Source organism: Talpa europaea, assembly GCF_964194135.1.
Source record: "Talpa europaea genome assembly, chromosome: 13".
Lineage (NCBI taxonomy): Eukaryota > Metazoa > Chordata > Mammalia > Eulipotyphla > Talpidae > Talpa > Talpa europaea.
Window position 1 is genome coordinate 47,653,662 of NC_140080.1, and position 12,932 is coordinate 47,666,593.

General features: G+C 39.6%; 1 protein-coding gene across 1 annotated transcript in view; it reads right to left on the minus strand.

Annotated features, from left to right (window-relative positions):
* The window catches only part of CEP192 (centrosomal protein 192), a gene marked incomplete at its 5' end in the record, with an annotated part of 111,523 nt that overhangs the window by 10,876 nt on the left and 87,715 nt on the right, over window positions 1-12,932 (minus strand). The window contains 6 exons of the mRNA XM_084252672.1: window positions 2,166-2,261; window positions 3,144-3,223; window positions 5,175-5,382; window positions 6,088-6,193; window positions 8,157-8,280; window positions 8,812-8,987. Of these exons, the coding sequence (XP_084108798.1) occupies window positions 2,166-2,261; window positions 3,144-3,223; window positions 5,175-5,382; window positions 6,088-6,193; window positions 8,157-8,280; window positions 8,812-8,987 (790 nt within the window). The remainder of the gene's footprint in view (window positions 1-2,165; window positions 2,262-3,143; window positions 3,224-5,174; window positions 5,383-6,087; window positions 6,194-8,156; window positions 8,281-8,811; window positions 8,988-12,932) is intronic.

The window sequence follows — 12,932 nt, forward strand, 5'->3', positions numbered from 1 at the left end:
ATCAATAGTATATGAGTGTTCCAGTTTCTCCGTATTCTAACCAACACCTTTTTTTTAGATTTATTTATTTATTTATACAATCACTGGGTACAGTCAGAAGCATGGGAGGGTGAGAGAATTCACCAGAGCCAGAGGGGGAGCAGAACAAGTACACTGCTGAGGGGAGCAGCAGGTGGCAGGAGAGGTCTGCGCACCATGTGGGGCCCTCACCCGGTAGCCCGGGGACTGAACCAGCGCTGCAGAGGCTGCAGGCAGCTTTGCAGCCCAGTGCTCAATCACTGCGCCACTGGGGAGGCCCCTTTGTCAAATGTTTTATATTTTCTCCCATACTCTGAATTGTCTTTTTACTTTCTTAATGGTGTTTTTTGATGCACTAAAGTTTTAAATTTTGATAATTCACCTAATTTTCCTTTTGACACTTGTGCTTTATTGGTAATTAAGAATACTGGGCCTCCCTGGTGGTGCAAGGAATTAAGACGCAACCTATGAAGCTATCGGCCAAATGGTGAAGCACTGCAGCATAAGTTCGATCCCTGGCCAGGAAGCTACCCACATGGTGCAGCAGACCTCTCCTGGCTCGCCCACTGCTCCCCTCAGCAGTGTATTTCTGTCAATCTGCCTAATCTGCTCCCCACTGTCTCTGGTGAATCCTCTCAGCCCCCACACCTCTGGCCTGTACCCCGGTTCTTGTACGCACAAATAAATCTTAAAAAAAAAAAAAAAACTTAAGTCAAGGTCATTAAGATTTATAGCTTTAGCTCCTATATTTAGATGCATGGTCTGTTTAAATTTTGGAATATGGCAAGAGGTAAGGGTCCAGCTAAATTCTTTTGCATGTGGATGATATCCAATTGTCCCAGAACCATTTTTTGAAAAATACTCTTTCCTTACTGAATTGTGTTGATGTACTTATTGAAAAATCAACTGACCATAAACATGAGGGTTTATTTTAGGACCCTCAAGTTTATTCCACATATTCTTTATGTCTATCCTTATCTCAGTACCACGCTGTTTTTATTATAGTAACTTTGCAGTATGTTTTGAAAATGATAAGTCCAGGTCCTCCAACTTTGTTCTCTTTTAAGGCTGTAGTGGTTATTCTGGGTCACTTGCATGTCCATATGAATTGTAGCATCAGTTTGTGAATTTCTTAAAAAAACAAACAAAAAAAACCCCAGCAAAAAATAAATAAAAATCCCAACACAACACAATCAGCTGGGATTTTGCTGAATCTGCAGATCAACGTAGTATTGTTATATTAATGTTAGGCCTTCCAGTTCATGAATACAGTATGTCTTTCCTGGTGGGGATTTTGGTTTTTTTTTTGGCAACTTTTTCTCAGATGTTGAACTTCTATAAAGCAATGTGTGTGTTCCCTATTCTGTGCCTGTACCTCTACTGTGATGTGGGAGGTAAAATAAACTCTGGGTGTAGAACTCTGTCTCTCTTCCAGAGAGCAGAAACTCTTTGGAACCTTATTTTATACTAATCCAGTAAAGTGCACAGTTTGAGATGACTATCCTTACTCAAAGCTTCCTTTATGATCAGTTATGATTTTACAACTATATTCTAGAATTTATTTGCAGTCTCAAGTGTTGTAGTTTAAAATATTTCAGTTATTGGCATGAAAAAGCATATAAAAGGGCAAGTGAATGACTAGTGTCACTAAGAAATATTTGAAGGGGCAATGTCAGGCCCACAAAAGAATTAAAATTTCAAAGGGTCATGGTAACTAAAAGGGTCTGCCACCATTTACCCATGAAAATACAGTACTGACTATTTCAGGAGCACTGTGCTGTTTTCGAGTAGTGGTAGATTTCTCTGACTATAGTTGGTGGATAAAAAACACTATCTGGATCAGTGGTACTCAAGTGTATTCTAAGCACTGGCAGTATGTGGTCAGATGAACTACTTATATCTGAATGTAAATCAACCATATCACTGAGCATGGTGTTTTGTTTAGCTGGCAATTTTTCAACAGCAAATCTTTCTGCTGCGGGCGTAGCACAACTGTACGTGCAGGCAGCATCTTGTCCTGCAGTACCTGGCTATGGGCAGCACTGGTCTAGGGGAAACACTTTTTGGGTAGATACAGATGTGCCACTTTTGGTCAGTCAACACCATGTTCAAACCAGCTGGCTATGTGGAAAAAAGTCAAAACTAACCTTTTGGGTTCCATGGCTTTCAAGTATACCAGAAATAGGAAAACATATGAATGCGGCATAGGTAGCTCTAAAAACATCTCCACTTTCGTCAATTCCCTACAAAGACATCATTCGAACAATCAAATGAAAAAAGTTTAATTCCAGTGATACCATCACCCTTATGGTTATTGAAAACATACAATTTGCTTCGCAGTGGAAAAGGCACACTTTGTACCTGCCTAGGAATAAAAATGCTACTTGCCTTGGCTCACAAGAGATCTCATGCTGACTCAACTCTTATCAGCAGCCTCCTTCCAGGTTATTTTGTCCTTAATGTTCAAAGACTACCTTTTCCTTAAGAACCTGGACATGCACTTTTAACATCCTATGCAATGTGTGTTCTTTTATTTCTTTTCAATAGATCCAGCTCTACTTGTACATGATTTGCTAACATTATAGTTCAAAACCGTTACTGTCACACTAAATATACGGGAGAAAGATCCAAGTATTCTAAATAATACACATGACAACTTGTTCAATTCGGGCAGTGCTCACTGGGGGAGACTACAAGCAGGATACATTCTGCTGACACTCACTGGCAAAAAATGTTCAAGTCCATCTCCTGAACTATCTCCTCTAGCTGAAAACATACAACAGTACTCAGAGGGAGAGAAAAATGGATATGTGTGTGCAATATACAGTGTCCTGTAATTAAAATTTTACATTACTTTTCAAAAGAAGTTATTTCAGATAAAAAAAGGATTTTGGAGCATTAAATGGAGCAAGTATTTATTTTCATACACATTCTCTAATTTTACTCTCAAAACCATCTATGAAATGGAGTGGACATGTTCTAGCCCCACCTACGAGAAAATTACATGAATGAATTAGTGAAACAAACAAAATCAATAACCTCAACCTATGTTCACAATTTAATTTTTTAAACATTTTGCATACAGCCTAAACATTAAAGTGAACATATGTGAGGTAATTACTGACCTTGACATAAGGTGGAGCTAAAGAAGACAGATGCCATTTCACGTCTCTGTTACCATGATTCTCAAGTTCCAGGTAACTTTCTAAAAGAATCGCATGTATAACAACTCAAACTCTTTGGAGAGGTAAATAAACATATTACTGCGATAATTCATTACTATAATCATCTCACATTGTGGAAAAAACACAACCACTAGCTCTCTGAGGAAAGGAGATCTTTCCAACGGGAAAGGAATGACAATATTTTCTAACAAAATCAAGTTTGGCTGATAGCCTAACTTTAGATCTACTGAAGTGCAATGCAAGGTCACCGAAGGGTTTCAGCCAGGGAGCAATAAGATGATTTATGTTTTTACTGTGTAAGAAGTACTGGCTGCTATATAGAAAAGAGACTAGAAGGGGCCCAGAGTGGAAGAAGGAGTCCTTTAAGATGTCACTAGAGTATCTCAGTTGAAAAATGATGCTGTGGTAAGCTGCACTAGGTCTGCAATGGGACGAAAAGGACAGGCAAATAGCAGGATCTATTTTGAACACATATTTAAAAGGATTTGCTGATGGACTAGATGGCAGGAGAAAAGGAAATCAACTTGCAGGTGTTAGAGGCTAGGAAAAAGAGAAGATAGCAATGGAACCCAAGGTGGTACATATCAGGCAGGGAAAAACTGGGAGACCTAGGAAAGTTTATCAAGGAAAAAGGAGTGGTTGACAAGTGTTGGGAGGTCATGTTAACAAAGCCACATAGAAGAACCTGGGTTTGGCAAAATGGAGCTTTTGAGTGATCTTGACAGGAGCAGGTTCAGGGTGTAGTAGTGGGAGCAGCTAAATGGTGTGAGGAAGTAGAAGTGGGACCACAATCCTTTTACTTCAAGAAAGGGCCTAGATTCCAAAACACAGGGGTTAGTCTGTGATGGAACAGAAGCCTTTCATGTAGTTGAATAGACTCTAATATTTTCAGTAATTAGGCAAATTCAATAGCTGCAAAGAGTGAGACAGGAGTGGAGAGGAGAAGGGAGCAGGAGCTTTGAAAAGATGCTGTTAGCTAACTGCTGGAGATGGGTAAAGGTCACATACTAAGCAGGACTGGTAGGAAAGCAGAGTGCTGAGGAGGCATCTGAGTGGTGAGATGAATCAGGCAAGGCTGTAGTTTTCTCCTCCAAGGTTCTACTACTAGGGTAGAGATAGGGAGTATGTAAAACAGTGGATTTAAAAGGGCTTGGGATTTTGCTAGACAGGAATGCAGAAAGAAAGGGATACAAGGTAGATAATATTGTGAGGCAGTAATTATGATGGGATGTGGGATGAACAGGGTGATAGAGAGTGAAAAGGTAGTAGGGCCCGTGGACTGGAGATCTGAATGAGGTCAGAGAATTGCTATAATCCCTAGAGGAAGCGAGCTGGCAAGACAGAATGGGGCTGAGGGTGATGGCCAGGAAGTGCCGGACTTGAAACAGTGAAAACATGGTACAGTTATTGGTGATCATCAAAACCACAGGGAGGACCATGGAAGTAGGAAACTGAGCTTGAGTGGAAGACAAAATCAATGAGAGAGGCAAAGTTAGGTAACAGAGTCCCAAATCCTTTCTAACATGTCCATGTTCAATTCTAGTAATTTAAATTGAACTGTCAATGGGGGAAGGTAAGGCAAAAAACAATACTCTCAGAACCTTGAAAGAATATTAGCAATATCGCATGCCACTAGATGAAAACACTATGTGAAGTGTGTTCACATAGTGTGTAGTTAAGTGTGTAAGTAATACCTCGGTATTAATTACAATGACCATTTACAAATGGGGAAATTGAGCAAGTGTATTTCTCAGCAATTGTGGCAAAAATCTAAAGCACCCATCAAATACAATGTAAGATTTCTGGAATATAGTTATTGAACACCTAGGTTTTAACATTTTATGACTTGTGAATTCCTTCAAACCCAGTCAATCACTTAAATAACTGTCAATGACAACATGTTTTTTTTTCCTGAAGTGGGGGAAAATTTGGTGCTTATCACTAAGTAAGGTTTAATTCCTGATGCCATACCTGAAGATTCACCAGGTTCTGTTATAGAAAAAGTAACAGTCTTGTTTCTTATTTCAACTTTTGTGGAAGGTGGTTTTGTTATTGGTTTTGCCAAATAACTAACAGCAGGTCCAGTGTCTGGGGACAGGATTCCAAAAGGGCTGGACGCCAAACTAGTGAGAAGTTCCTGTTGGGTCAAATCTTCCCGAATTTGAACTTTCACAATTTTCTGGAATGAGACAAGTAAAAGGATTAGACACAAATGTAGCTATCATTAAAAAAAAAAAAAAAAAAAAAAAAACTTTTTAAATCCTGGTAGAGAATAGTAATGTCTAACTAACAAAACACTGATGAATTTAGAAATTGCTATTTAGATCTCAAAGCAAGCCTCTGGCTCTACCCTCTTTCCCCCAACTCTCTTCTTTTATTTATTATTTTTTTTAATTAAAAAAAATATTTTTTATACAAGCACTGGGTACAGTCAGAAGCAAGGGAGGGTGAGAGAACTCGCCAGAGCCAGAGCGGGGAGCAGAATAGGCAGAAGGACTGAAGTACACTGCTGAGGGGAGCAGCGGGCGGCATGAGAGGTCTGCGCACCATGTGGGACCCTCACCTGGTGGCCGGGGATCAAACCGGCGCTGCAGAGGCTGTGGGCAGCTTCGCAGCCCAGCGCTCAACCGTTGCGCCACCGGGAGACCCCCAACTCCCTTCTTTTATTAAAGCAAAATTGTAAATAACTGTTTCAATGCCCCACTCCACCTTACCCTGAGTATGATTCAGATCCCTAATGTAAAAATTCCATACTAATAAGTGCTCTATTTAAATAAGTCCAGCTAGACTGACTTCAATTGTTTTGTGAAATGTAAGTGCTAATTAAGGATTATAACACTTAAGCTACAAAAGAAATGTTTCTTAAAAACAATTTAAAAAGTACCTCTTGTCCATTGTCACAGTGTATATAAATCAAACCACTCCATGGGAACATTGAACGTTTTGTGGATAGGGAGGAATTAGGACTCACAAGAATCTGTAGCACACTCCTTAAAAGTAAGAATTTAACAATGAAAATGAATACACTTTAATAGCAATAACCATGAGTTATAACTTTGTGCCAATGACAAACTATTTCCTTATTTTTCAGAAAAGCAGAGAACAGCTTTCCCACATATCTGATTTTGCCTCAACTCAGTGACTAACAAAAAAAAGGTGAGTGACAGGAACTCAAGAACATAGGGCCTACACTCATGTGAAAACAGGCCACAGAAATACATTTTCTTCTTCTTTTTTTTTTTTTTTTAAGATTTATTTATTTATTTATACAAGCACTGGTTATAGTCAGAAGAGCGGAAGGGTAAGAGAATTCACCAGAGCCAGAGAGGGGAACAGAACAGGCAGACTGACGAAATACACTGCTGAGAGGAGCAGCAGGTGTGGCAGTAGAGGTCTGCACACAATGTGGGACCCTACCTGGCGGCCAGGGATCGAATTGGCGCTGCAGAGGCTGCGGGCAGCTTCGCAGCACGGCACTCAACCACTGGCCACTGAGGGAGGCCCACATTTTTTTCCCCAAAGATTTATTTATGCATACAAGAACTGGGGTGTAGGCCAGAGGTGTGGGAAGTGAGAGGATTCACCAGAGATAAAAGTGGAAGTCTGAACAGGAGGATCTACTGAAATACACTGCTGAGGGGAGCAGCAGGTGAGACAGGAGAGGTCTGCTGCCCCATGTGGGTTAGCTCCCTGGCTGGGGATCTAACTCATGCCGAAGTGGCTGGCCATAACCTCTGCACCACCAGGGAGGCCCGGAAATACAATTTTAAAAGCAATTTAAAGTAAAAAGTTCTGGAGCAAAAGATTAATAGTACAAAAGCTCTGAGAGCCTTGATAATGAAGAGTAATTCAATAGAGAAGATACTACAATAAAAGAGGGCTGGAAAAGGAAAGGAAAAATTGTCTTTTTTTTTTAGCCAGTTGCTAAGTTTCTGTGCTTCTAGAGCCATGGGGTGTCAGAGCTTTAAATCTGACTATGCAATCAGATTTATGACTTAACATAACTTAAAAGAAATCAACAGTTACAAAAGCTATTTTGGTATACACCAAAAATGTAGAGCCAGTTAATTTTCCTTTACTAGAAAGTTAAATAGGTGGGATGATGGAAAAAGCTGCTGGTGAAAAATCTGGCCTATCAGTCCCTATTTTACAACCATTAGTTAGTAAATGTTTACTTGATCACTTTGGTCCTAAGAATGTTTCTCTGGGGTGCCCTAACCATAATCGCTCAGCTGTAGTCAAGTAAATTCTCCTAAGATGCATACCCTATCATTTCATAGAAGTAAATAAAACTTCACACTGCTATTCTGCAAATCTGCTAATTCCAAATAAGAAACAACTTTCAAATGTGAATGTGAATGTTCTGTACAATCCAGATGAAGTCCCCCTAAAAGCTGTAGAGCTGTGACTTTAACACTATCAATTAAACTGCACAGAGGGCAGCTACTTGTCAAATTTGGCCCCAGAAGACTTCCTTCTATCTTAGAATATTAATATTCCTGTGGAAAATGGAAAGCTCAGACATGAAAAGTCAGGAAGTTTTGTCTACAAAATGCCCTTTAGACAAAACCAGCAGAACAAGTTGAGACAAACCTAAGGCAACAAAAGGCAGGATCATCTGATCACTGCCTCATCACATGCCCAGTTGCAGCCCTTGCTTTGTAGTTTTGTAGGCAGAATAATATATCACAAAACATTCTGGCATCTTTGACTCCAGGAACTCTTTCCCACCTTACACAATCTTTTAGGCTGTACACTGGTTGGTTGTGGACACTGTCTTTATTCTGCAAAGTGGCATGAGTCTTGAACTCACTGTGGTCCCATAGAACACTTGGCAGTATTTACAGAGTAATAAGCTCACTACAAAATTTTACTAAATCAATTAAAATGGTTGATCCTTAAAATTCAGCAAACTAGCTATGAATAACACCGAGAAGAAAAGGTTTTACTTACTTTGGTGCAATAAATCCATGTTGTGGTGTTACTGTAAGACAATGTGCAGGCCAATATAGTTCAAATTTCAGTAACCTAATAGAATTATTTAAAATGCGGAAACATCCAGTTTTTGCCAGATCATCTATAAGTAAATAAAATGTTACATTTAGCATTAGTTAAAAAAAGTCAACAAATGGTAAAAATGAATTCTAAATAAATACATTAGTATACCAACTATTTTGCTTTCTCAATTGTCCAATTATAGGAATTTCAAATTGCTGGTAAAGCAAGATCATTTGAAACTCCAGATACTCAATAAAATTCAATACTGAACAAAGATAAAGAAAGGAAATCTGGACGTATCTCAGACAGATTCATTTGTTTTTATTCTAAAACTATGCCAATGCTAATGATAATGGGGCAAAGGATCAAACAGGTGCTTTTGTAAAGGCTCTGTGGTGCAAGAAAAGGCCGCTCTGGGTTTGTGGACTGACGAGTAAAACCTTGTGGTCTCAAGTCTGAATTAGGTATCTAGCAGGTGAAAGGAGGCCATCATAAGCCATCTGTCACACTTGCACACATGTATATATTCTAGATGAGCCCTGGGTACAAAGATAGCACTGCCCTGGGTTCTAGAAGGTGTTCTTATTGTGGCATCATTTGATCATCTTACAAGCAGAAGGGGCCATCAAAATCAAGTGTTCAGGTTGGATAGTCCATGTTTCCTCAGAGGCAGATTTATCTGGAGAAGGGTTAACAACTTGTACAAGTGGAGAGCCTTGAGGACCTTTGACTGGTAAAACATCCAAAGAAACATTGCCACCATGTTTCCCAGGACTGTCCGACTCACTATAGAGAGAGAAATTGACAATGATAAAAAGACAGTTTGTGTCTCATTTTAAAACTAATCATCATAAATCTAAAAATATTTAGATAAACTGCATTATATGCTGTATACTTTTCAGTGAATAAAAATCTTTTACTTTATGTAGAAAGTAATACACAAAAAGTAAAGTACAGGTCAAATATTGTTATACTAAAGACTAGAAAACTTGGTGATTTAAATTTACTATAAGGCAAATCCAGCAAGATGGAAGTAGCAAGATGGCACCTCCTTTAGACATGTACAACAAAAGTAATGCAAAACAAAAGTCAAAACCCCTGTGGAAAAAAATGATTATCAGCATATATAATAAGAGCATAATCCTGACTAAAACAGGTAGGAAAAACTCTGAGAACTTTGTTTAAATTAATAACAGGACAGTACAACGCACAAGAAGGAGGAATGGCTGTGGAGCAAAGTCCCCTACAGCAAGTGACTTGGGCACACCCAACACTGGGGCTAAGATCAGCACTGAACTTTATATATAAGGACATGCATGAGCAGGCACCCAAGACAAACGATGCATTTTAGGAGAGTTACAGAATGAGGACCACTGGCTTGAATCTGAGCCCACAATATAAAATAGCTGTAGTCTAAATCAGGTGAGCGCACCTAGTCTACCTTATAGAAAGGACTAGTACTGAAGCTAAAGTTGAAATATCTGAAACACCTGCCACACCCCAACCCACACCTGCACCCCAGACTGAGATATCCAAAACACCTCCCACAAAGAAACATTTTACAACAGAAATTTCAAATTTCTGAGTCCACTGGAGGTGATCCTTCAATGCCCACTGCCCCGACCCGCTTTTATACCTACTATCCCTCACTGATTCCAGTCCCAGTGACTACCCCAACAAGTACGAAAACAACATTATAAATTTGTCTTCAGTAAATCCCATACAAAGTAAAATATGAAGAGACAGAGGAACATAATATTAATGCCAGAACCAAAAAACCTAATAGGAGCCTTAACTTAGTGCTGTTGTGGAGCATGACAGAAGGGGACAAAAAGGAGTAAGGTATAGAAAAACCTATTTAAGAAATGTCACTGAGGGCCTCCCTGGTGGCACAGGTGGTTGAGCACAATGCTGTGAAGCTGCCTGCAGCTTCTGCAGCGCGGGTTCAATCCTGGCCGGCCGGGGAGATACCCACATGGCGAGGCAGACCTCTCCTGTCTCACCCGCTGCTCCCCTCAGCAGTGTATTTTGGTCAGTCTGTTCTGTTCCCCACTCTGTCTCTGGTGAATCCTCTCACCTTCCTGCACATCTGGTCTGTACCCTGGTTCTTGTATGCATGAATAAATAAATCTTTAAAAAAAAAAAAAAAAGAAATGTCACTGAAAACCACCTCACTCTAGTGAACCAGAAGCTGTGATTCAAGAGGCCCAGAGTTCCAAACAAAATAATACCAAAAAGACATATCAAGACACATAATAATAACAGAGTTGTCAAGAATCAATGATAGGAACAGAATACTGAAAACAGAAAAAAGGGTAATCTATAAGGGAATACCAATCAGACAATCAGCAGATTTTTCAACAGAAACATTACAAGCACAAAGGGACTGGAAAGAAAGATTCAAAGTACTTAGAGACTTCCAGTCCAAGATCCTCTATCCAGCAAGAGAGAAGGAAGAGTATGGAGCTTCCATGACAGGCAGAATCTAAAGGACTTATTGACACCAAACCATATATGAAAGAAATCCAGAAGGGTTATTATAAGGCAACAGAATAAGGGGACCTTAATACCCTACTTACAATAGTGGACAGATCAACAAAACAAAATACAACAGCTTTAAATGAGGCACTAGAACAAATAGGTCTAACAGACATTTATAAAACTCTTTGCCCATAAACTGCTGCATAAACATTTTTTTCAAGAGCACATGGAACATTTTCACAAATAGACCTAATCTGGGACACAAGTCAATTGTCAATAAAATCACAAAAGACTGAAACTATATCTTGTATCTTCTCTAACTACAATATCACAAAACTAGAAATCAACTAATTTAAGAGAAAAACTATGGCGTTTAAGCAAAATGCTACTTATTAGCAATTGGATAAAAGAGGAAATAACAGAAGTTAAAACATAACATCACAACAAACGAAAATGATGTAAGTTCCAATTCTATTTACAAGGGTGGTTCTACTGGCAGCCAGCCCTAACCTTAGGTGTGGGCTACTTAATTAGCATCTCCATTAGCATAACAAAAGACACCTTAAACACCTGGATCATTTATTTTCCAAGGGTTTTAGAAGCTCAGGTCCAGAGGGGGGAATGAGACCAAATATGTATTTCTTATTATAAATCACAGTATCACATGCTGTCACCCCTTCCTTTTCAAATCAGACTCTACTGTCCCAAATTTGGAAACAATTAAAAAAGGAAACATTTGATTCTTTGCTTTTTAGTTTCCTAAAGAACCAGTTCCTCCCAACTCATTTTCAAAAAATACGTACTACTATCCTTAAATTTTTCTTTAATTGACTATCTTTGAAGAGAAAATTAACATCAAAAGAAGAGGAAAAGAGCAGGCAGGCATGAGCTAGAGGCACTGACATTGTTATAGTGCAGCCCCGATATTGAATGGGTTGCCTGGCCGTGGGTCCTCACCTGCGCGCTTACAAGGGACTTATGAATACTCCACTACAGGAACACACAAAAGGTTAATAAAAGGTTTATTTACAAGGGAAAAGGAAATAAGGAAAATGTACAACTCAGGGAGAAAATAGGGAAATAAAGTCTTTAATGCGTCCTACCCGATCCGCCGACCTGGAAACCCAAAAAGCACTCTCTGAGCTGGCCGGACGCTGCGAGCTGGCGGAGAGTCAAAATGTGGGACCCCTCCAAAGCCCACGTGTCTGGCTTTATACCAACCTGGCTGCTTAACCCCACTCTCAGGTCCCAGCCACCTTCCCTTTGTGGTGATGGAATTTGGAGTTCCCAGTGTCTTCCGGCTTTGGCCTGGGGTAGGGGTGAAGTCCACAAAGCCTGTATGGAATTAGCTTTAGGACATCCTTTTCCCCCTAACAGCATGAGGTAGCAAGGGGTCTGAGTCAGCAATGAGTTCTCAGTTGGCACTGGGACTTACAGGGAGCTCTCACCCTGTATGAGGTGGCAACACTGGGCTTAAAGAGACAGTGCACTGATGGTTAACAATAGGGAGATTGAGTAAAAATGTATATATTGAAGATAATGGGGCTAGGATTCTTAGTTCTGAAGGAAAAAAAGTATAATTACAGGGAAAAAAGAAAGGATTTTGTTGATTAGAACTGGAGGTATCAATGTAAACTCATGGTTTTAATATATTTATAGGCAGAAATAGACATAGATGCATATGTATTTACATAAAAATTAATACATTTCCTTGTTCTGTTCACTGAAAAGGGCTTAGAGAACAATGACATTTCAATAGCAAAGAGTATACTTACTGCCCACATCCTGGTTTTTAACCCTTTGCACTCTGCTGTCCCCTCTCAGGGGACATAGGAATTCTAGCATATCACTCGGATGTCCCCTCTCAGGGGACATTGCAATTTATTAGTGATTACGGGGAAATTGAGTTATTTCAACGCAACTTTTTGAGACATGCATGTTTCCCTGAAGTTTTATCTTGAAATGGCACAAGAAATTAAATCAAAATATCGTAAAATTACTAAGATATATACAAGAAATGTCAGAGGGTTTTGTGTCCGACGAGAATGTGAGATGCGTGCTCACGACGGTCCGAGCACTTCGCGACACCACTTGAAAAGAGCAAGAAGGGGAGTTTGTAGAAGAAAGGTCGGTTTTCGAACATAGCGCGCACTGTATAGTGAGATATATAATTACAAATAAACAAGTCTACATCTGGAGGAAAAGATTTTCAAAGCTGAGCTCATTTTGGTTTGAAGCTTCGAGCAGTGC